The 24,033-nt window shown below is 42.4% G+C and overlaps 1 protein-coding gene across 2 annotated transcripts in view; it reads left to right on the top strand.

The window, feature by feature from the left end:
- FAM227A (family with sequence similarity 227 member A) overlaps positions 1–23,541 on the top strand; it is a 64,584-nt gene extending 41,043 nt beyond the window's left edge. For both annotated transcript variants that reach the window (XM_049884441.1, XM_049884440.1), the window contains 5 exons: positions 1,908–2,065; positions 4,913–5,065; positions 10,504–10,678; positions 12,961–13,080; positions 20,239–23,541. In XM_049884441.1, the coding sequence (XP_049740398.1) occupies positions 1,908–2,065; positions 4,913–5,065; positions 10,504–10,678; positions 12,961–13,035 (561 nt within the window). In that variant the 3' untranslated portion in view covers positions 13,036–13,080; positions 20,239–23,541. The remainder of the gene's footprint in view (positions 1–1,907; positions 2,066–4,912; positions 5,066–10,503; positions 10,679–12,960; positions 13,081–20,238) is intronic.
- The last annotated feature ends 492 nt before the right edge of the window (positions 23,542–24,033 follow it).

Here is a 24,033-nt window from a genome sequence, read left to right as displayed (position 1 = left end):
CCCCTGCTCAAAACTTTCCAGTAACTTCCCATCACACTTAGAAACAAGCCGTAACTCTACCATGGCCCATGAGCCTCTGGCTTCCTCTGCAGCCTCATCTCTCACTCCCAACCTTCCACAACCAGCTGAACCACGCAGGACTGTTTCTGTCCTCAGACACACTGAGCTCATTTCTGCCTCAGCCTCTTTTGCGGTTGCTGTTCCCTTTGCCTAGAACATCTCCCCACAGATTTTCACTTGGCTCCCTCCCCTCACGTCATTCAGGATCTGCCAGGATCTTAACTTCCCTGACTACCTCATCAAAAACATTACCCTCCTCGCCTCTCCCATCCTACCACCCTTCATCACCTGCTTGATTCTTAACTGTAGCACTTATTATTCCATGATTTTGTTATTCTTTTATTTGTTGATTTGTTTGTTGTATTCCTCTCAACTCTAACACAAGCTCCATGAGGACCAGAATTTATCTGTTTCCCTACTGAACTCTGCAGAGCTCTCTATCGTCTAGAACAGTGTGCATGCATAGTCCAAAAAAATTTAAAAAACCCCAAGCCCATTGCTGTCAATTCGATTCTGACTCATAACGACCCTATAGGACAGAGTAGAATTGCCCCATAGGGTTTCTAAGGCTGTAATCTTTACCGAAGCAGACTGTCACATCTTTCTACCATGGAGCAGCTTTTGGGTTCAAACTGTGGACCAGGCATTTAACCACTGTGCCACCAGGGCTCCATAGACATAGTAATTGCTCAATAAACATTTGCTGAACTAATTGTTAGTATTTAGGTAAATGTCCTTCCAGTCTCTCATCGTTTTGTTTTGTCTTGTTTTACTTATTTCATATAATAATATTTATTTTATGTAAAATACATATACCATCTACCCAATTTTCTGGAGCCCTGGTGACGTAGCAGTTAAGAGATTGGCTGCTAACCAAAAGGTTGGCAGTTCGAATCCACCAGCCACTCATTGGAAACCCTATGGGGCAATTCTACTCAGTCCTATAGGATTGCTATGAGTCGAAATCGACTTGATGGCAATGGGTTTTGACCCAATTTTCTATCTTGATTTTTTTAATTTGTTGTTTGCAATGGCTTGAATTGTGTCCCGAAAAATGTGTGTCCACTTGGCTAGGCCATGATTCCCAGTACTATGTGATTGTCTACCATTTTTTCATCTGATATGATTTTCTTATGTGTTGTAAATCCTACCTCTATGATGTTAATGAGGCAGGATTAGAGGTAGTTATTTTTGTGAGGCAGGACTCAACCTACAAGATTAGGTTGTATCTTGAGTCAGTCTCTTTTGAGATATAAAAGAGAGAAGCTAGCAGAGAGACAGGGGACCTCCTACCACCAGCAGCCCTGGGAACAGAGCACATCCTTGGGACCTGGGATTCCTGCACTGAGAAGCTCCTAGACCAGGGGAAGATTGATGACAAGGACCTTCCTCCAGAGTTGACAGAGTGATAAAGGCTTCCCCTGGAGCTGTCACCCTGAATTTGGACTTCTAGCCTCCTAGGCTATGAGAGAATAAATTTCTGTTTGTTAAAGCCACCCACTTATGGTATTTCTGTTACAACAGCACTAGATAACTAAGACACTGCTATATCTGAAACATTTTTGAAGTTATCAATTCTTCATAAACATCTTAATAGCGGCATTATTCCTTTGGCTAGACATGTCATCGATAACTTCTTCTTGGACATTTAGGTCATTCTAACCTTCTGTTATAGTAAATATCTGAGTAGTGAACATCTTAGCACCTGAACTATTTTCTTAATTTCCTTTGATTGGCATTCCTAAAACTGGAGTTACTGGATCACAGGATATGAGCGCCCTTATCCTTCTTAATATGTGCTACAAAAATGACAACGTCCTTTTTTTTCCTCTTTTTTTCATACCTAGTCTCACCCTGCTTGCAAGAGCCCTGAGATGATCGCAAACCACTTCAACATTTATGGGAAGAGCCCTCTGATTGTGTACTTCCTCCAGAACTACTCCATTCTACGGCAGCACGGCCAGGACATGTTGATGGTCAGGAGGGAGAAGACCAAGAGCATTCCATATCCTTGCCACCTGCCAGCGGGACCCATGCTTCTCCAGGCCCTGCTTCCCCTTCCCAGAAGCCAGAGCTGGGGAGAGAAATCCAGCCCTCAGCATAGCACCTGGCACGCAGTGGGTGGCAGTTAAGGGTGGCCATCGCTAGGAGTGTAAGGGTCAGAATCTTGCTCATTTTACTTCCAAATCTGCTTCATGACCTGGCTGTGGGACCCTGGGCAGGTAAAATTTCTGTCTAGGCAAAGTCACATTTTTCCCATCTCCTAGAAGGAGTGGGCTAATTTGGCACTCTAACATAGTGTGAAACTAAATAATTGCTTCCTACTAAAAAAAAAAAAAAAAAGATACTCAGAATCACCCCAGAGTGAGTATTGATCAGGAATTCCAGTGTCCGCATGTATATACTTCATGTGATACCCTCTTCATGCATACCCCTCCTCCATGTTGTTGTTGAGTCAATGCCTATAGGACAGACAACTGCCCCATAGAGTTTCCTAGAATGTAATCTTTTTTCTTTTAATTATTATTTTGTGGTTGTTGTTGAGAATATATACAACAAAACATACACCAATTCAACTGTTTGTACATGTACAATTCAGTGACACTGATTATCTTCTTTGAGTATGTGTCCATTCTCACCCCCCTTTTCTGAGTTGTTCCTCCCACATTAACCTACACTCACTGCTTCCTGTGGTTTCTAGCTAATCTTTTGAGTTGCTGTTGTCAGTTTGATCCCATATAGTTCTTAAAAGAACATAATGTTCAAGGAAGACATTTTTGCTAGTTAAGCTAGATTACTGTTTGGTATTAAGAGGATTTCAGAGGATATTTTTGGTTTAAGGTTTAAAGATTTTCTCAGGGCAATAATTTCAGGGGTTCATCCAGCCTCCATGGCTCTAGAAAGTCTAGAGCTCCATGAAAATTTGCAGTTTTGTTCTGCATTTTTCCCTTTTGATCAGGATTCTTCAATGGAATCTTGGATCAAAATGTTCAGTAATGGTATAGTAATCTTTACAGGGACAGATTGCCAGGTCTTTTCCCTGCGGAGCTGCTGGTAGGTTCAAACTGTGGACCTTTCGGTTAGCAGCCGAATGTTTAACCACTGTGGCACATACCCCTCCTTCATACGTATCAGCAAGTTCCTGGCCCTGGTAGCATTTATGCTGAGGATTTAGAAAAAAGCTCAAATCTCAAGGCAGCAGGTATAGTATGTGTGGGTGTCCTGAGTCTTGAAATAAAATCAGAGAAATCTGAGGATATAAGCAGGTTACCATAGGGAGTGTTAACATGGGTTTTAGAATCAAATAGACCTGGACTCAGGAGCCAGCTCTACTGCTTACCAGGTGAATGATCTTAGAAAAATTCCATATTCTCTCTGGGCCTCATTTTTCTCATCTGTAAAATGGGGATAACAGTACCTGCCTCATAGGACTGTTACACAGATTACAGAGACAATAGAGAAAGGCCTAGCACAGTGCTTGGCAGGTAATGCGTGCTCGAATATCTTATGTTTGCAGTTAGCTCCCCATCAGGAGCCGCATCCATAACGGACTAGGTAGGACTTTGCATCACCTGCACTAAAGAGCTTCATACCCACAAACTTCAGATAAGCAGAGGATACTAATAGCTCACATTTCATAGGACTTTACCGGCTATAAAGTGCTTTCTTGTCCATCACCTCATTGGTTCTCTAAAGACAGTGTAGTATAATGAAAAGAGCCTGATTTGGGGATAGACAGCCCTGGATTTGAATCCCAGCTCATCAACCCACTGACCTTGAGATCTCGTACACATAGCTTAAGCTCAGGGCTCAATATCTTTATCCATTCCTAAAAGGTGGCACAGTAGTTAAGAGCTCGGCTGCTAACCAAAAGGTCGGCAGTTCAAATCTACCAGCCGCTCCTTGGAAGCACTATGGAGCAGTTCTACTCCATCCTGTAGGGTTACTATGAGCTGGAACTGACTCAATGGCAACGGGTTTTGTATACCACACTAATAGAGTTGTGACTAGGATGTAATGGCGTACAACTGGTACTAAAATAAAATGTATCGTTATTATTAACACCATATAAGGTCAGTATTATTATCCCTATTTTATAGATAAGGAAATAGAGATATGCAGGGTGACTTATATCTTGTCTGAGGTTCCGCAACTCCTGACCAGTGTAGATGAGATCCTAACTAAGTCAAGGAAACTTGGGAGATGGGAGGGAGACAGAATTTTTCGAGGTATAAACATTAGATGGGTAAAGAGGCCTTGGGCCTGAAAGGAAAGGGGAGTTGAAACTCCTTCCTATTTATTCACCACTGTGATTATTATAGAGAAATTTTGATAACAGTCTAAATGAGTATTTCCTAGCCCTTCTATCAAGGAGCCATGGTGGAACAAACAGCTAAACGCTCGGCTGCTAACGGAAAGGGTGATGGTTCAAACCCACCCAGCCACTTTGTGGGAGAAAGACATGGTGATCTGCTCATGTAAAGATTACAGCCTAGGAGACCTTATGGGGCAGTCCTACTCTGTTACATGGGTTGCTAGGAGTGATAATCGACTCAACACCACCCAACAACGACAGCCCTTCCATCAGCAGGAGGAGAGAAGGGCTTTATTAAAAGGTGGGGAACAGCCTAGCCAGAGAGGGTAGCCTCTTCCTTTCCAAAGCAGGCTGAGGTCAAAGAGCAGAAGGCATCGTTTCCTGCTCAGATGCCCATCACTATCCGGGAACACGGGTCATTTTCCCCACTCCCCTATCCCTCTCTTCCCTTTCTCACGCAGTAAGCACATTCCACTAATAATGCAAAGGGCCGGCACCGTCAGAGAGTGTGGGGTTTTCCTTGACGATGAAGACCACTGAGTCCACCATGAGGTACGCTGACATCATCACCCAGGCCCTGAACAACATGAAGAAGCGAAAGGACAACCTCTGCCTCTTGAACAGGCTTCACTGGAACGAATGGAATTATTTTGATCAGTACCTAAAGGAGCAGCAAAACCACTTCCTCAGGTATTTAAGGGGCTTTGGAAAGTGGCATCGTTTCAGCATTTGTTGTAGGACATCACAGTAATTTTTAATCAGGGGCGTCTAGTCCCATAATTATTTTAAGCACAATCAGCTTGCTTGTGGTCACAATGTAAACTCCACGGTATGGAAACCTGATCTTTAAAAGAAATAACAACCTTTTTAACTACAAAAACATTACATAGTGAATGAAAGCAAACAAAAAACATGCAAACCCGCAGAAAAGCACCTAGAGATACACATTGCTAACATTTTTCTGTAAATCCAGTCATTTTTCTGGGCACATGTACCTGTATTTCTAAACAAAAGTAGTAGCCTCATACTGTAGCTCTGTTTTGTAGCCTTGTTATTTTCCCACTTAGCAGCATATCATTGGAATTTTCCTGTGCCTGATGCCTTCTTCAATATTTTTATTTTGTTTAGAAAAATTCCAGACCTTTGAGAAAAGTTGGAAGGTTGGTCCAACAAACACCCATATGCCCTTCACTGCATTTACCAAGTATTCACATTTTGCCACATTTGCTTTTTCTAGTATCTAGTGCAAACTCAGATTTCCCCAATTGTGCCCGAAGAGTCTGTTTTGGATTTCTCTTCTGCTTAAAGATCCAGTCAAGGATCAGGAATTGTATTTTGTTATTATATGTCTGTCATGTCTTTTAATCTGTAACAGTCCTGTTGCCCCCCTGCCCCCCCACACACACCTTTTTTTTTTTTTAATTTTAATTGCGTGGACTTTTTTGGCTAGTTGAAGCCACATCCTGGATTTTTCCAATGATTCCCTCACGGTATATTGTTCCAATATACCCTATATCTCTTATACATTTGTCTGGGGGCAGAGCATCCAGAATTCAAAATGCCCTTTGCAGAACCCTGTGAAATGTTTCAACATATCATTCTGTCACACAAGCTAAAGATTCTTCTCCAAGTGAGAAATATGAGCCTGAGACATGTATGTAGGCTTCAACATCTCAAGGAATGGTAAGACAGAAAATAGTATCAAAGAATTTCCTCTGAGTTTTTCTGTTAGAAAATGTGACATCTACAATTTGCAACTTGTTCTTTGTTTATGCATTGCAAAGCAGAAACAGGCTTCCAAGGATAAGAAAAAGTTGTACCAGAAGATTCTAACAGCAGGAATGTTATGTCAATGCAATTTTTTCCTTTGAGTTGGGAAAAGACTCCCATTGTTGGAATGACTGTTGATTTAGGCCGAGTTCAGTGCTAGTGTTTTAATACCAGCCCTCTTGCATCCAGCCTACAGTGGATAGGGAAGTATCTGATAGCATTTCAAGTTACTTGTTGTTGTTGTTGTGTTGTTAGGTACCGTCAAGTTGGTTTTGACTCATAGTGACCCTTTGCACAACAGAACAAAGCCCTGCCCCAGTCCTTTGCCATTCTCAGATCATTGCTATGTTTGAGCCCATTGTTGTAGCCACTGTGTCAGTCCATCTCCTTGAGGTTCTTCCTCTTTTCGTTGACCCTCTACTAAGCATGGTGTCCTTCTCCACAGACTGGACCCTCCTGATAACATGTCCAAAGAATGTGAGACAAAGTCTCACCATCCTTGCTTCTAAGGAGCACTCTGGCTGTACTTCTTCCAAGACATATTTGTTCGTTCTTCTCGCAGTCCGTAGTATATTCAATATTCTCCACCAACACCATAATTCAAAGACATTAATTCTTCCATCTTCCTTATTGACTGTTCAGCTTTCACATGCATATGAGGTGATTGAAAATACCATGGCTTGGATCAGGTGCACCTTAGTCCTCAAAGTGATATCTTTGCTTTATAGGACTTGAAAGAGGTCTTTTGCAGCAGATTTGTCCAATGTAATACATTATTTGATTTCTTGACTGCTGCTGCCATGGGTGTTGATTGTGCATCCATGTAAAATGAAATCCTTGACAATTTCAATCTTTTCTGTGTCATGATGTTGCTTATTGGTCCAGTTGTGAGGATTTTTGCTTTCTTTATGTTGAGGTGTAACCCATATTGAAGGCTGTCATCTTTGACCTTCATCAGTAAGTGCTTCAAGTCCTCTTCACTTTCAGCAAGCAAGGTTATCTGCATATCGCAGGCTGTTAATGAGTCTTCCTCCAATCCTAATGCCCCTTTCTTCTTTATATAGTCCAGCTTCTCATATTATTTGCTCAGCCTACATATTGGATAAGCATGGTGAGAAGATACAACCTTAATGCACACCTTTCTTGATTTCAAATTATGTAGTATTCCCTCATTCTATTCAAATGATTGGCTCTTGTTGGACGTACAGGTTTCTGATGAGCACAATTAAGTGTTCTAGAATTCCCCGTTTTCACAATGTTGTCCATAATTTGTTATGATCCACACAGTTGATGCCTTTCATAGTCAATAAAACACAGGTAAACGTCTTTTTGTTATTCTCTGCTTTCAGCCAAGATCCATCTGACATCAGCAGTGGTATCTCTCATTCCACGCCCTCTGCTGAATCCAGCTTAAACTTCTCTCAGTTCCCTGTGAATGTACTCCTGCAACCACTTTTGAATGATCTTCAGCAAAATGTTACCTGTGTGTGATATTAATGATATTGTTCGATAATTTCTGCATTCCCTTGGATCGCCTTACTTTGGAACGGGCACAAATATGGATCACTTCCAGTCGGTTGGCCGGGTAGCAGTCTTCCAAATTTCTTGACATAGATGAGTGAGCGGTTCTACTGCTGTATCCAATAGTTGAAACATCTCCATTGGTATTCTGTCAACTCCTGGAACCTTGTTTTTTTTTGCCAGTGCCTTCAGTGCAGCTTGGACTTTTTCCTTCAGTACCATTGGTTCTTGACCATATTCTACCTCCTGAAATGGTTGAATGGTGACCAATTCTTTTTGGTGCAATGACTCCGCGTATTCCTTCCATCTGTTTTGATGCTTCCTGTATCATTCAGTATTTTCCCTGTAGAATCTTTCACTATTGCAACTTGAGGCTTGAATTTTTTCTTCAGTTCTTTCAGCTTGAGAAATGCCAAGCATGTTCTTCCATTTTGGTTTTCTAATTCCAGGTCTTTGCACATTTTATTATAATACTTTACTTTGTAGTCTCAAGCTGCTCTTTGAAATCTCCTGTTCAGCTCTTTTACTTCATCATTTCTTCCTCTTGCATTAGCTACTCTGCGTTCAAGAGCAACTTACAAAATCTCTTCTGACATTTATTTTGGTCTTTTCTTTCCTTCCTGGCTTTTAATGGCCTTTTGCTTTCTTCATGTATGATATCCTTGATGTCATTCCACAACTTCTCTGGTCTTCGATCATTAGTGTTCAATGCTCAAATCTATTCTTGAGATGGTCTCTAAATTCAGATGGAACATACTGAAGGCCGTACTTTGGCTCTCATGGACTTGCTCTAATTTTCTTCAGCTTCAAGTTGAACTTGCATATGAGCAACTGATGGTCTGATCCACAGTCAGCTCCTGCCCTTGTTCTAACTGATGATACTGAGCTTTTCCATCATCTCTTTCCACAGATGTAGTCAATTTAATTCCTGCGTTTTCCATTCGGTGAGTTCCACGTGTATAGTCGCCATTTTTATGCTGTTGAAAAAAGGTATTTGGCAATGAAGAAGTCGTTGGTCTTGCAAAATTCTATCATGTGATCTCTGGCATCATTTCTATCACCAAGGCCATAATTTCCAACTACCTATCCTTCTTTTTTGTTTCCAACTTTCACGTTCCAATCACTAGTAATTATCAATGCATCTTGATTATGCATTTGATCAATTTCAGACTGTAGAAGTTGGTAAAAATCTTCAATTTCCTCATCTTTGGCATTAGTGGTTGATGCATAAACTTGAATAATAGTCGTATTAACTGGTCTTCCTTGTAGGCTTATGAATATCTTCCCATCACTGACAGCACTGGATTTCAGGATAGATCTTGCAGTGTTCTTTTTGATGATGAATGCAATGCCATTCCTCATCAAGTTGTCATTCTGGCATAGTAGACCATATGATTGTCTGATTCAAAATGACCAATACCAGTCTAATGTCTAGGATATTGATCTTTATGCAGTCCATTTCATTTTTGGTGATTTCCAATTTTCCTAGATTCATACTTTTGTACATCCCATATTCCAATTATTAATGGATTTTTGCAGCTGTTTCTTCTCGTTTTGAGTTGCACCACCTCAGCAAATGAAGGTCCCGAAAGCTTTACTCCACCCTTGTCGTTAAAGTCGACTCTACTTTGAGGAGACAGCTCTTCCCCAGTCGTATTTTGAGTGCCTTCCAACCTGAGGGGCTTATCTTCCAGCACTATATCAGACAATGTTCTGTTGCTATTCATGAGATTTTCACTGGCCAGTTTTTTCAGAAGTAGACTGCCGGGTCCTTTTTCCTAGTCTGTCCTCATCTGGAAACTCCACTGAAACCTGCCCAACATGGGTGACCCTGCTGGTATTTGAATGCCGGTGGCATACCTTCCAGCATCACACCAACGTGCACGCCACCACACACTATGACAAACTGACAGATGTGTGGGCAAGTTAATTGAGTATATACTTACTGCTGAATGCTTGTAGCCTGCTTCATTGTGGAGTAAACGTCTACTCACATTTCAAAAGCCAGCTAGCTGGTGTGTTACCTCCTCTGGAGGTCTTCCACTGCCATCTCAGCATTCCCATTGTATATCCTGAGCTTGTCAGAACACATTCCACTGTAACCTTCTTCTGTAATAATGACAGCAGCGGTGACAGCCGCAACCAACAGTTATTGAGCACCCTATTTTTTTTACTATATACCGGGCACTTTTCCAAGTACTTCAGCTATAATTCAGTCCTCACCACAACCCTAGGTTCTGTTATCACCAGGTCAAGTAATTGGCCCAAGGTGGCAGAGCCTGAACTTGGATTCAACTTGTATTCCAAGCTTGTGGATTTCCTCACCTGTGTCCCTGGTATGAGTATATATGCCTTGAATTCAGGGACTATGTCTTATTCCTCTCTGTATGCCCAGGGCTGATGTGACACCTGGCATACAGCTGGCACTCAGCAAGAGCTCGGTGCCTGAGTCACTGCTATGCATTCAGCTCTCTGCTCCAGTTGGTTGCTTTTGACAGATGTAATTAATGAATTTGTAAATATTTGCCTCACTATACATACAAGAGAGTTCCTGGGTGGCACAAATGATTAAGCACTGAACAACTAGCCAAAAGGTTGGAGGTTCAAACCCACCCAGTGGTGCCTTGGAAGACAGGCCTGGCAATCTGCTTCCGAAGGTTACAGCCTTGAAAACCCTATGGAGCAGTTCTACTTCGCACACATGGGGTCACCATGAGTCAGAATTGACTCAATTGCAACTGACAACAACAAGAACATATAAAAATGGGAGGGAAACCTCTGAAGAGATCACACTGACTTTTAGTCTTTTTCTGTATGTCCTTGTGGTTTCTCCCCAGGGAGGTGAAGAACATCAATCAAAAAGCGGCAGATAAAAAGAAGGCAAACCACACTTTCATTCCACCTTCAGCCTTCAGTGAAGAATACATTGACAAGAAATCCAGAGGAGGCCAACAGAAAGAGACAAAATTTCTTTTACAGTTTGTTCAGTCCAAGACCATGGAAAAACCAGAAGTGTGTACCATTTAAGAATTCCTAGTATATACCCCTGGACACTTTTTTTTAACTCAGTACTGAAATCACCCCTGAGGTTCACCCTTCAGCCAAAAATTAGACAAGCTGATAAAACAAAATGAGAGTAAATGGGCACACACACACTGGGACAGGGATGAAAACGCAGAAGGGGACAGGAAAGCTGGTAACAGGGAACCCAAGGTCAAGAGGGGAAAAGTGTTGACACGTGGGGTTGGCAACCAATGTCACAAAACAATATGTGTATTAATTGTTTAATGAGAAACGAATTTGCTCTGTAAACCTTCACCTAAAGTACAATAAAGAAAAAAAAAATTCCTCATACGTAAACTGAGAACAGTTAATCGGAAGCACAGATGAGAACTTTAAGGGGCAGAGAGCCCAAATTAATGGTGATGAAACATATGGGTAGTGATAGTGAGAATGGTGACACAATGTGAAGTCTCTAACCAGTGTCATTGACCTGTTCATGTAGAAATCGTTGATGGATGTATGTTTTGGTTATGTATTTTGCCACCAAAAATAAATAAAATATTATTTAAAAAAAAGAATTCCCTAGTACGTAGGAAAAAGCACATAAAAGTTCGCTCACAGTCTGGTGTCGGGGGGTTGTATCTAGGCCACTCCCTTCATTCACGCAGATACTCAACTGTCATATTACTCTTATTGTTCTTAATGGTAGTAGCAAGAGCTGCCAGGGATTCTCTGCTCCCTCGGTGCCAAGCATTGGGCTAAGTACTTTGTGAACTGTATTAGTCAGAGCTCTTTGGTTGCAGGTACTGGAAAGGCAGCTAAAACTTGTTTAGGCAGAAGGAGAATCTAGTGGCTTAAGTAAAGAGGAAGGTCACAGAGAGGCTGACTACAGGCATATTTGGTCCTAGGGGCTCAATGATATTGTCCAATTCTCTTTCTGTCTCTATCCTCTTTCCCTCTGTGTCCTGGCTTCTTTTTCAAGCTGCCTCTACCCTCAGAGAAGGAGCGAGGGCCACAGAGAGCCTAAGCCTATATCTTTATAGCACATAATCTAAAAGAGAGATCTCCTTCCTGGCCTCCATAAACCAAGCCTCATAGGAGTTTCTGATGGCTCTCATCACCCTGTCTGGACCAGTCACTGTGTTCAGGAGGAAGGAGGGCTATGAGTGACTGGCCAGACCTAAGTGATTCCGTGGCCAGAGAGAGCAGGACACCGCCAGTGACATGGATGAGATGCCAGCAGACAACATGCTCACTTTATTTTATTTATATTGCAGCAAAGCCCTATCAGATATCATCACCCTGTTTTACTAAATAGGCAGAGAAGTCAAGTAAACATTCACTGACAACCTCCTTTGCCAGGTAGTAGGGATACAAAGAAACGAAGAAGTTGCAGTCCTTGCCTTTGAGGACTCAAAGTCTAGAAGGAAGCAAGAAATATATAAACAGAAAACATGTGGTAAAGTCTCATAGGTTATGAGAGAGAGCTTCAAAAGGGAAAAGACCAGTTGCTGTTGAGTTGACTCTGAGCCATGGCAAGAGTTCCACAGGGTGGAACTGTGCTCCATAGGGTTGAATAACTGATTTTCAGAAGTAGGTCACCAGGCCTTTCTTCCAAGGCCCCACTAGGTAGACTCAAAGCTCTAACCTTTACACATTAACCATTTATACCACCCAAGGACTCCTTCAAAAGGGAACAGAGTAGGAAATGTTCTTTCTGTCTACTAGGCAAGGTAAGGTTGTTGATGTTAAGTGCCTTCAAACCAGTTCAGACTTATAACTACCCCATGTACAACAGAAGGGGACACTGCCCGGTCCTGCACAATCCTCACAATTATTATGCTTGACCCCATTGTTGCATCCACTGTGTCAATCCATCTCATTAAGGGTCTTCCTCTTTTTCGCTGACCCTCTACTTTACCAAGCATGATGTCCTTCTCCAAGGACTAATCCCTCCAGATAACATGTCCAAAGTATGTGAGACGAACTCTCACCACCCTTACTTCCAAGGAGCATTCTGGCTGTACTTCTTTTAAGGCAGATTTGTTCAGTCTTCTGGCAGTCCATAGTATATTCAATATTCTTCTCCAACACCATAATTCAAAGGTGTCAATTCTTAGGTCTTCCTTATTTATTGCCCTGCTTTTGCATGCATATGAGGCAAGGTGGGGGTCCCTGCCAACGTTATTGATCGATTTGTAAACTCTTCCTCCCAACACCTATCAAGATTGCAGTGACACCTTTGAAATCATGCTGAATTTTTGAGCCAATTTTTTGTTGATGTCTTTTAGGTTTTCCCACAGGAGGGAAAAGGAGGAGAGGGAAAAGAAACATGGGTTGCACACCACTCCCCTTTCAAGCCTTGAGGATCCAGAAGATTCCTACAAAGTCTTTGAAGCCGCTGCTACCAGGTGGGGTGGGATAACAACAGCAGAAAAATAAAGCTGTGGCCAGAGACTAGGAAATAAAAATACCTCTTCCCAGAATAGGGGGAAGATTCCATTACAGTGTGTCCTAGGCTGAGTGAAAAGCAAGAGTGGGGAGTTTTGTACTTGGGTCACTACGTTTATTTATGTGTTTACTCATTTTATTTAAAATATTATCAGTAATGATGCCAACTTATAATGTGACAGTAATGACTACCATTTATTGACTGTTTGGGCTGAGCATCAAGCTAAGCACATTACAAACATGACCTCGTTTCTTTTTTTCTTTTTTTTTTAATTGTACTTCAGATGAAGGTTTATGGAACAAACTAGTTTCTCATCAAACAGTACACACATCGTTCTATGACATTGGTTAACAACCCTACAACATGTCAACACTCTCCCTTCTCAACCCTGGGTTCCCTATTACCAGCTTTCCTGTTCACTCCTGCTGTCTAGTCCTTGTCCTGGGGCTGGTGCGCCCCTTTAGTCTTGTTTTGTTCCACGGGCCTGTCCAATCTTTGGCTGAAGGGTGAACCTCAGGAGTGGCCTCATTACTGAGCTGAAAGCGTGTCCGGGGGGCATACTCTCAGGGTTTCTCCAGTCTCTGTCAGGCCAGCAAGTCTGGTCTTTCTTTTTAAGTTAGAATTTTGTTCCACATTTTTCTCCAGCTCTGGCCGGGACCCTCTACTGTGATGCCTGTTAGAGTAGTCAGTGGTGGTAACTGGGCACCATCGCGTTGTACTGGACTTCTTCTGGTGGAGGCCATGCTAGAAGTGGTCCATTAGTCCTTTGGACTCATCTTTCTCTTGTATCTTTAGTTTTCTTCATTCTTCCTTGCTGCCGAAGGGGTGAGACTAGTGGAGTATCCTAGGTGGCTGCTCACAGGCTTTTAAGACCCCAGACACCAAACAAACATGACTTCATTTAACCTTCAAAGCAGCTCTGTGAGATAGGGATTGTTGTTGTTCTGTACTGCGGAGTTGATTCTGACTCATAGTGACCCCACGTGACACAGTAGAACTGCCCCATAGGGTTTTCTTGGCTGGGTGGGTTCGAACCACCAACCTTTGCATTGGAAGCCGAGCACTTAACCATTGTGCCACCACGGCCCCTGAGATAGGGGTTGTGCACTGCATTTTACACAGCTGCAAACCTAGGGTTAGAGGCTACAAAAGCTCCCTGCAATAGACCCTGGGGAAATAAGAGGATAACACGCTGTCTCTCTTCTCAGTGGGCTCCCAGCCTGGTACAGGAGAGGCAGAGGCATCGACAAATGTGCCTCCAGACACCTCTTTCAGAAGTCACTAAGGCCTGGCGACCCCAGACCTTTTAGAGGTTAAAGAAGGGCAGACCTACTCTTCCCTTTGCAGATACTGGGAGGGAAATGAATGGAAGTGACCTTTGCCCTGTGCCAGGCATATTCCATAGGTTATCCCATCAAATTTGCAGAACAGTCCTGGGAGGTAGGTTTTATTTTCCCTGTTTTTCAAAGGTGGCAGCTGAGGCCCGCTTGAGGTCAGGCTACGTCTCTCAGGCCCCTCACGGTGTCTCCCACAATGTCCAGAGGATCTTTCAAAAATCTGCGTCTCATCATGTGCCTCGTTTTCTTTAAACTCCATACTTCCTCCTCACTGCCCTGAGGATCCTAAGGGTAAAATCCAAACTCTTAGACAGGAGGCCTTCAGAGGGTGGGCCCTGCTCCCCTCTCCTCTGCTGTCTCTCTCCATCATCCACTCCCACCCACCACTCAAGTCACAGTGAGCCCCTGCAGCAGCCTAAGAGGCTGAGCTTTCTCTGCCTCCAGGCCTTGCTTGAACAAGCTCCTTCCTCTGCAGGAACTGCTCTTATTCCCTCTGCCCATCCCCACCCTCCTTCCCGGGCCAGCTCCTCCACCTTCAGTCAGTGTGGGTGTCTCTTCCTCCAGGAAGCTTTCCTTGACAGGCACAGAGAAGATCAGGGTTAAATGCTTCCCCTCCAGGCTGTCAGACTTTTTATAGCATGAAAACCAGCTGAGAAGTTTGGGGCAGACCCATTTTGGAGAAAGCAGCCCAGCCGTGGCTCTAGGGTAGAGGAAGAGCCCGGCTTCCAATGCAGATGAGCTAAAGGGTGAAGGCTCAGTGGTTTCCTGAGCTCAAAGCCCTGATTCTCCCATCTGTTGGGGGCAGGACAGCCAGGAGCCATAGTGCTCTTTGCAGATGCCCAATACAAATACCATTTTAAATTTCTGGCACCCAAATAAAGGACTATTTACTAGTGTAAAATGTGCATCTTGGATATATCTGCAGAGTTCAGTACCTTAAGATAATACATAATATGTTAAGAAGTGCACCTAGTTTTTTTCTTAATTATAATTTTTGCTTAATCGGTTTTTTTAATAATTTTTATTGAGCTTTAAGTGAACGTTTACAAATCAAGTCAGTCTGTCACATATAAGCTTATATACACCTTACTCCATACTCCCACTTACTCTCCCCCTAATGAGTCAGCCCTTCCAGTCTCTCCTTTCGTGACAATTTTGCCAGTTTCTAACCCTCTCTACCCTCCTATCTCCCCTCCAGACAGGAGATGCCAACACACAGTCTCAAGTGCCCATCTGATACAAGTAGCTCACTCTTCATCAGCATCTCTCTCCTACCCATTTAATCATTTGTTTTTATCACCTTGAGCAGTGGCGCTCATTTCCCATAGCTAAAATTTATTAAATGCTTGTTTTGGCCAGGCCCTTATTCTGTTCTAAGCACAATACTTGTTATCTTTCACTTAATTCTCACAGTGCCCTGTGAGATAGGTGATGTTGTCATCCTCATTTTACAACTGAGGAAATCAAGGCCTGGACAGGCTCCATGCTGTTGCCTAGGCTTTCCCATTTGGTAAGTGGCAGAGACAGGATTTGAGCCCCACAGTCAGACTCCAGAGCCTGACCTATTCTTAAGAAGAGGTAAACTTAATATGGAGAAAGTTCTGTCAATTCATTTTTCCTTTGATTAGGGAAACAACTGCCGATATTGGGTTCTAGCAGCGTGGTTTGCACCCCGTGGTGTAGGTTATAGACTCTCCCAGGTGAAGAGAGGCTTACGGTGCCACTGTTTCTGTTTTTATACTGAGAAATGTTCATCAGTTAACATAATACAAACTAGGTAGTTCAGAAAATTTAATGCTCTAAAAGCCCTTTGTAACTTTTATATTGTAAATTCATACGGGCTGTAGGGTGATGCTATTCAGCTATACACATCCCCTCCTAATGCAATCAGCTTTGCTCTTCCCTGAAGCATGCTGGGAGTGAATACAGGATGGACTTGGGCTTAGGTACAAGGCCTGGAGTGGCATGACTGGGCCAGCAGCCAAGGCCAAAGAATGCCTCAGCAACAAGAAGGAAAACATCTGGGCCTGGACGTGAAGTCCCTGGGAACACTGACTGCCCAAGGACGTGGGAGAAAAACGATGAGCCTTGGTCCCAGTCAGAATGGTATATATGTTTGGGTCCCTTGCCAGGTGGTTGCGGAAAATACTCCAGCCGGCCCCCACTGGAGAGCAGCTGCTTGCCCCTGTCAGTAAGTTTCCCTGAACTCATGAATCTGGAAAGGGCTATGTGTCAGTTCTTCAGATTATCTGCCAGGACGCACAGTGAGGGTCTTTCCTTGCTGGGGCCGTCCCCCAACACGGGCTTGTATGTATCATACAATTTCAGAAATTCCTTTGTTCTTAAGTTTTTTTTAATGCCTTTTTCCCCGTTTTAATAATTTATTTTCTTTTTTGTTGTTGGTGAGAGTATACACAGCAGAACATAAACCAATTCAACAATCTCTACATGTACAGTTCAGTGCTATTGATGACATTTCTCAAGTTGTGTAGCCATTCTCACCCTCCTTTTCCGAATTGTTCCTCCGCCATTAACATAAACTCACTGCCCCCTAAATTTCCTATCTAATCTTTTCAGTTGACTCTGTCAATATGATACATTATAAATAGGGGCAGATTACCCAATAAGCAAGGTAAACATGGGTTTACTTGTGTTTATTTCCTAATCTGTAATGAACAATTTCACATGGGTTTCACCATAATTTTGATGGTGTAAAAAAATCAGGTGAAATTGTTCACTACAGATTAGTAACCAAATACAAGTAAGCCCATGCTTACTTTGCTCACTGGATAATCCATTCCTGTCAGGCATTGCCAATTTGAAAAGAATCTTTGATTCTATAGGAAGGTGCTGTGGGTTTGGGAGAGCGACAGATGCCAACCATATCTAGAAGCAGAATCTTTGATGTGGTGAAAAAATGTGAAATTATTCAGTACAGATGATCTGGTAAGCAAGGTAGGCATTATGCTTACCTTGCCTATTGGATAATCCACCCCTGATTAGAGATTGTTGTTGTTGTTAGGTGCCACCAAGTCAGTTCCAACTCATGTACAAAAGAATGAAACACTGCCCAGTCCTGCTTCATCCTCACAATCGTTGCTTTTTTTGAGCCCATTGTTGCAGCCACTGTGTCAGTCCATCTCGTTGAGGGTCTTCCTCTTTCGCTGACCCTCTACCTTACCAAGCATGATGTCCTTCTACAGGGACTGGTTCCTCCTGATAACATGTCCAAAGTACATGACACAAAGTCTCGCCATCTTTGCCCTCAAGCAGCACTCTGGCTGTACTTCTTACAAAACAGACTTGTTTGTTCTTCTGGCAGTCCGTGGTACAGTCAATATTCTTCTCCAACACCACAATTCAAAGACATTAATTCTTCTTCAGTCTTCCTTATTCGTTGTCCAGCTTTCACATGCATATAAGGTGATTGAAACACCATGGCTTGGGTCAAGAGAACCTTAGTCCTCAAAGTGACATCTTTGCTTTTTAACACTTTAAAGAGGTCTTTTGCAGCAGATTTGCCCAATGCAATACATCGCTTGATTTCTTGACTGCTGCTTCCGTGGCTGTTGATTGTGGATCCAGGTAAAATGAAATCCTTGACAACTTCAGTGTTTTCTCCATTTGTCATGATGTTCCTTATTGGTCCAGTTGTGAAGATTTTTGTCTTCTTTATGTTGAGGTGTAATCCATCAGTAAGTGCTTCAAGTCCTCTTCTCTCTCAGCAAGCAAGATTGTGTCATCTGCGTATCTCCAGCTGTTAATGAATCTTCCACCAATCCTAATGCCCCGTTCTTCAGCTAGTCTGATTATAGTTTTTTTAAAAAAGCACAATGCTCAAGGCAGGCATTCTTTATTAAGATAAACTTTTGTTTGCAATACCATTGTTTTTGACACCATTTTAGAGTGGTAGAGAAGTAGACCCATAATTCAGTTTACTTCAACAAGTACTCACTGCTCTTTCCTCTTTCTTGAACACACTTTAGACATTTTTTCATCTGGCTAACTTCTACCTGACCCTTAAAACCCAGCTCAGGCATCACCTCCTCCAGGAAGTCCCCTGTGTCTGCCCTAGTGCTGCCTATTTTGTATTCTGTGCTTCCCCAGACATATTCCACCAAATATGTCCTGTTGTCGTCATGGAGCTGACTGTCTCTCTGTCTACACAGTATGCCTCTCAGGTTCAGGGACCTTGTCTCATTCAGCGCCTGCTCCTGCGAGTGACGCGTAGTTGGTACTCAGTGAATTCTTGGTGAAGGAATATAATGAGTAGTTAATGTGTGCTTATTAGCGTACTGCTTTCAGTTGTTTAGAGGAAAAGTAACTGATTACATCTTAGAACCTTGCCTCTCTGTATTCATGAAGTTAGGAATAAATCCACTTAAAAGATGTACTGATTTTTTTTTTTATTAAATTAATATGTATTCATACTTCAAAGAGTCAAATAGACAGGTCTGGAGTCAAACCACCTGGGTTTAATGCCAGCTTCATGACCTACTAGCTGTGTGACCTTGAGCAAATAATTTCTCTGTGTCTCAATTTCTAAAAAGGGGATAATAATAGTATGTATATCATAGGATTGTTATGGGGATTAAATTGCTTAATATTTGTAAAGCATTTAGACTAATGTCTGATGCGTGTTGTTGTTACTGATGAGTCTGTTCCAACTAATGGCGACCCCATGCGTTACAGAGTAGAACTGCTCCAGAGGGTTTTCTTAGCTGTAATCTTAATAGAAGCAGATCTCCAGGCCTTTTCTTCTTTGTTACCACTGGGTGGGTTCAAACCCACCCAGTTAAGCACAAACAGTTTGCACCACCTAGGGGCCTTGCCTAATGCAAAGTAAACATAATGTTGTTGTTGTTACCTGCCGGTAAGTCGGCCCGACTCATGGTGACCCCAGGCACAACTGAACAAAACACTTTCAGATCAGACCGTTGTGATCCACTGAGTTTCCATGAGCTGAGTTTTGGAAGTAGATCACCGGGCTTTTCTTCCTCTATCTTAGCCTGGAAGCTCCATTAAAACCTGTTTAGCATAATATTAAAAACCCAGTACCATATAATGTTTATTAAATAACTGATAACTCTACAAAGATTGTTACAAACAATTGCACCCATGTGGGCCCCGTTTCCCATTCCCCAACAATGACACTTTCCCATTTTTTAACTGATTGGATATCTGCTTCCCTACATGTATCTGAATAACATGCGGCTCTGGCTACTTCTTGATTTTTCAGTGGCACACCTGGAAAGATGGGGAGTGGGCTCTCTCACATACACACACTTCCTATCCCCCATCCTCTTAATGTGTTTATATTGTCGTTTTGATTGGGTCATTAATCAGCATTATTTTTTTTTTATTATAATGACACCATCAACACTATCGCCAGCTGAGCTATGGAGTATTTCATGGTATATATATATATATATTTTTTTTTTTTTTTTTTTTTTCCCTGCAAAACCTTTGTTACCCCTGGAACTAAATCTTTTTTTCTTTTTTTTTTTTAATTTATCCATTTTCTTGTTTTTGTTTTTTCTTATGTACTTCTCACAATTTATCTCAGATTTTCCATTGGCTGTATAAATCTCCTCCCGGTACATTCAGACACTTTAGATAGTCTGTCAATTTCACCTTCATTTTCCAGCCTTCTGACCTGCTTCACTCTCGGTGGTTGTTTTCTAGATTGTTTACATAATCCTGGGGATTCCCTTCTTCATTCTTGTGACCTCACTGGTCTTTTAACCTGTTTCTGTCTGTGTCTTTCTGGCTTCCCACAGAGACGGGATGTCCACCAAGAAGCCAAAACCAGTGCAGAAAAAGGAGGCACCCATCTTTTCCCTGCCATCTTCCAGCTTACCTGAAGGAATCCTGGCCAAAGAACTGGAAGAAGCCTTATAGGTGAAGCCCACACATGTTGTCAAATCTAATCTCAAAAAGAAACAACAAAACAAAACAAAAAAGTAATATTGCAAGTAGGGGCAATTTAGTCATTCCCAGTCCATGGGACAAGGAATATTAAAGTTCACTCCTTTTGCTGTTGTCAGGTGCCATTGCATCAGTTCAGACACATAGCGACCCTATGTACACTGCCCAGTCTTGCGTCATCATCACAATCATTCTTATGCTTGAGCCCATTGTTGCAGCCACTGTGTCAATCCATCTCCTTGAGGGTCTTCCTCTTTTTCACTGTCCCTCCACTTTACCAAGCATAATGTCCTTCTTCAGGGACTGGTCCCTTCTGATAACATGTCCAAAGTATGTGAGATGAAGTCTCATCATCCTTGCTTTAAATGAGAATTCTGGCTGCACTACTTCCAAGACAGATTTGTTCCTTCTTCTGGCAAAGGCATCAATTCTTCTTCAGTTTCCCTTACTCATTGTCCAGCTTTCACACGCATATGAGGCAATTGAAAACACCATGGCTTGGGTCAGGCGCAGTTAGTCCTCAAACTGACATCTTTGCTTTTTAACACTTTGAAGTGGTCTTTGGCAGCAGATCTGCCCAGTGTAATGGGTCTTTTGATTTCTTGGCTGCTGCTTCCATGGGTGTTGATTGTGGATCCAAGTAAAATGAAATCCTTGACAACTTCAATCTTTTCCCCGTTTATCATGATGTTGTTTATTGGTCTAGTTGTGAGGATTTTTGTTCTCTTTATGTTGAGGTGTCATCCATACTGAAGGCTGTAGTCTTTGATCTTCGTTAGTAAGTGCTTCAAGTCCTCTTCACTTTCAGCAAACAAGATTGTGTCATCTGCATATCACAGGTTCTTAATGAGTCCTCCTCCAATCCTGATACCACATTCTTTTTCATATAGTCCGGTTTTTTGGATTATTTGCTCAGCATACAGATTAAATAAGTATGGTGAAAGGATACAACCCTGACACACACCCTTCCTGACTTTAAACCACGCAGTATCCCCTTCGACTCGACGGCACTGGATACTGGGGTAGTATCCGCTTATTCTGTTCAAACGACTGCCTCTTGGTCCATGTACAGGTTTTTCATGAGCACAATTAAGTCTTCTGGAATTCTCATTCTTCGCAACATTATCCATAATTTGATATGATCCACACAGTCAAATGCCTTTTCCATAGTCAATAAAACACAGGTAAACATCTTTCTGGTATTCTCTGCTTTCAGCCAGGATCCATCTGACATTGGTAGTGACATCTCTTGTTCCGTGTCCTCTTCTGAATCCGGCTTGAATTTCTGGCAGTTCCCGGTTGATGTATTGCTGCAACCACTTTTGAATGATCTTCTGCCAAATTTTACTTGTGCATGATATTAATGATACTTTTCAATAATTTTCACATTCTATTGAATCACCTTTCTTTGGAACAGGCACAAATATGGATCTCTTCCTGTCGGTTGGCCAGGTAGCTATCTTCCAAATTTCTTGGCAGAGTTGAGTGAGCACTTCCAGCACTGCGTCCGTTTGATGAAACATCTTCAGTTGGTATTCCATCAATTCCTGCAGCCTTGTGTTTCGCCAATGTCTTCAGTGCAGCACTGAAGTTCACTCCTAACCTGGGCCAAAGGCATGATTTAAATCGGAATTAAGTCACTTCGTTCCTGCTTTTACTTACTAATTCTTTCATTCACTTATTTATTAATAATAACACTATGGAATATATTAAATTATTAGATAATAGTAGTAATCATAAGAGATATCATTTATTGAGGACCTACTTGGTGGGTGCTCTGCTAAATCCTTTTTAGACATTATCTCATTTAACCCTCCTGGTGGCCCCCTGAGTGGGTATTGCTACCTCCATTTCTCATAGGAGGAAACTGGGGCTTGAAGAGGTTGAGCAGGCCCCACAGAGGGGAACCTATGGATTTATTCTGTACCATCTGTGTACTATACTAAACCCTGTGGGTACAGAGATGAGTAAAGACATGATCTTCGACTTTAAGGGGCTCACAGCCTAGAAGAAGGAAGGAGAAGGATGTGTAAACCAATAAACACATTAATACTCTGCTAGAAACCTGTATGGAATCTGAGAAAACCCGAGGCAGGTGAAGCCAGTGTGCCCAGGAGCCCTTCGGGATAGACTTCACTGAGCTGCAGCTGTACCGGAGCCAGTTTGTAGAAGGACCTGTGCCCTAGCTGAGGGGCCTGGCCTGTGTCATCTGGGCCTCAGGGCTCATAGGAGTGACCTGGTCTGATTTAGAACAGTCCATCTGGCACAGCAAAGAGGGAAGGAATCCTGTGGATGGTTGTTTACCCAAACCAAGGAGCAAATAAGTGCATCCTGGAGACACATAGTGCCTCCCACAGGTACACATCCCCATGTGAACCCTGAGTATAACCCTAAGTGACCCTCTTGGAAAATATGACCCAGGAAAAGAGGAAGCGTGGCAGGGAAGGAGCCCAAGCTTTGGCACCAGAAAATTCTTGCCTTTGTATCCCTGCCCTGCTCCTTAATAGATGTAGGACTATGTGCTTAGTAGTCGTGTGACTTGACCTTTCTGTTCTTATTTCTTAAGTGCAGAAACAGAGTGCCGACCTAGGAGGGTTGTTGTGATGGTTAAATGAGGTGATTTATGCAGAGTTCCTGGCACAGTGTATTTTACTTGGTAACTGCCACCAAAACCAAAGGAACCCATTGCTGCTGAGTCAATTCCGACTTATAGTGACCCTATAGGACAGAGTAGAACTGCCCCTAGAGTTTCCAAGGATTGCCTGGTGGATTCAAACTGCTGACCTTTTGGTTAACAGCTGTCACTTTTAACCACTGCACCACCAGGGTCTTCATAACTGCCACCAGCTATTATTGTTCTTGTTAGCACTGTTATAAAGTATATCCTTCTCCTGAAACCAGGATGTGTTGAGAACCTACCATGTGCAAGGTGCCATAGGGTTCAATAAGCAGAACACTCTCTCCCCTTCCCAGCTGCAATCAGCTCTTTTTTAATAACTTATTTTTGTTGTTGTTGAGAGTATACACAACAGAACATACACCACATCAACAGTTCCTACATGCACAATTCAGTGACATTAATTACATTCTTCGACTTGTGCAAATATTCTGACCCTCCTTTTCTGAGTTGTTCCTCCCCCATTAATATAAACTCACTGCCCCCTGAGATTCCTATTTAGTCTTTCAAGTTGCTGTTGTCAGTTTGAACCCATACAGATAGATCTTAAAAGAGCACAGTGCTTCAGGCAGACATTATTTACTAACTAAACTAAACTATTATTTGGTTTTAAGAAGACTTCAGGGGATATTTTTGTTTAAAGTTTAAAGATTATCTCAGGGCGGTAGTGTTGAGGGTTCATGCAGCTCCAATGGCTCCAGAAAGTCTGGATTCCATGAGAACTGAAATTCTGTTCTGCATTTTCTTACCTTTTGATCAGGATTCTTCTATAGAATCTTTGATCAAAATGTTCCGTAACGGTAGCCAGGTGCCATCCAGTTCTTCTGGTCTCTTGGCAAAGGACGCAGTTGTTCATGGAGACAATTAGGTAAACATTCCATTTCCTCCTATCCCTGACTCTCCTTCTGCCTCTATTGCTCCAGGCAAATAGAGAACAATTGTTGTACTTTGTAGGGCAGTTTGCAAGCTT

This window comes from Elephas maximus, chromosome 4, assembly GCF_024166365.1.
Source record: "Elephas maximus indicus isolate mEleMax1 chromosome 4, mEleMax1 primary haplotype, whole genome shotgun sequence".
NCBI lineage: Eukaryota > Metazoa > Chordata > Mammalia > Proboscidea > Elephantidae > Elephas > Elephas maximus.
The sequence above is the reverse complement of the archived record's forward strand: the minus strand, read 5'-3'. Positions and strand labels throughout refer to the sequence as shown.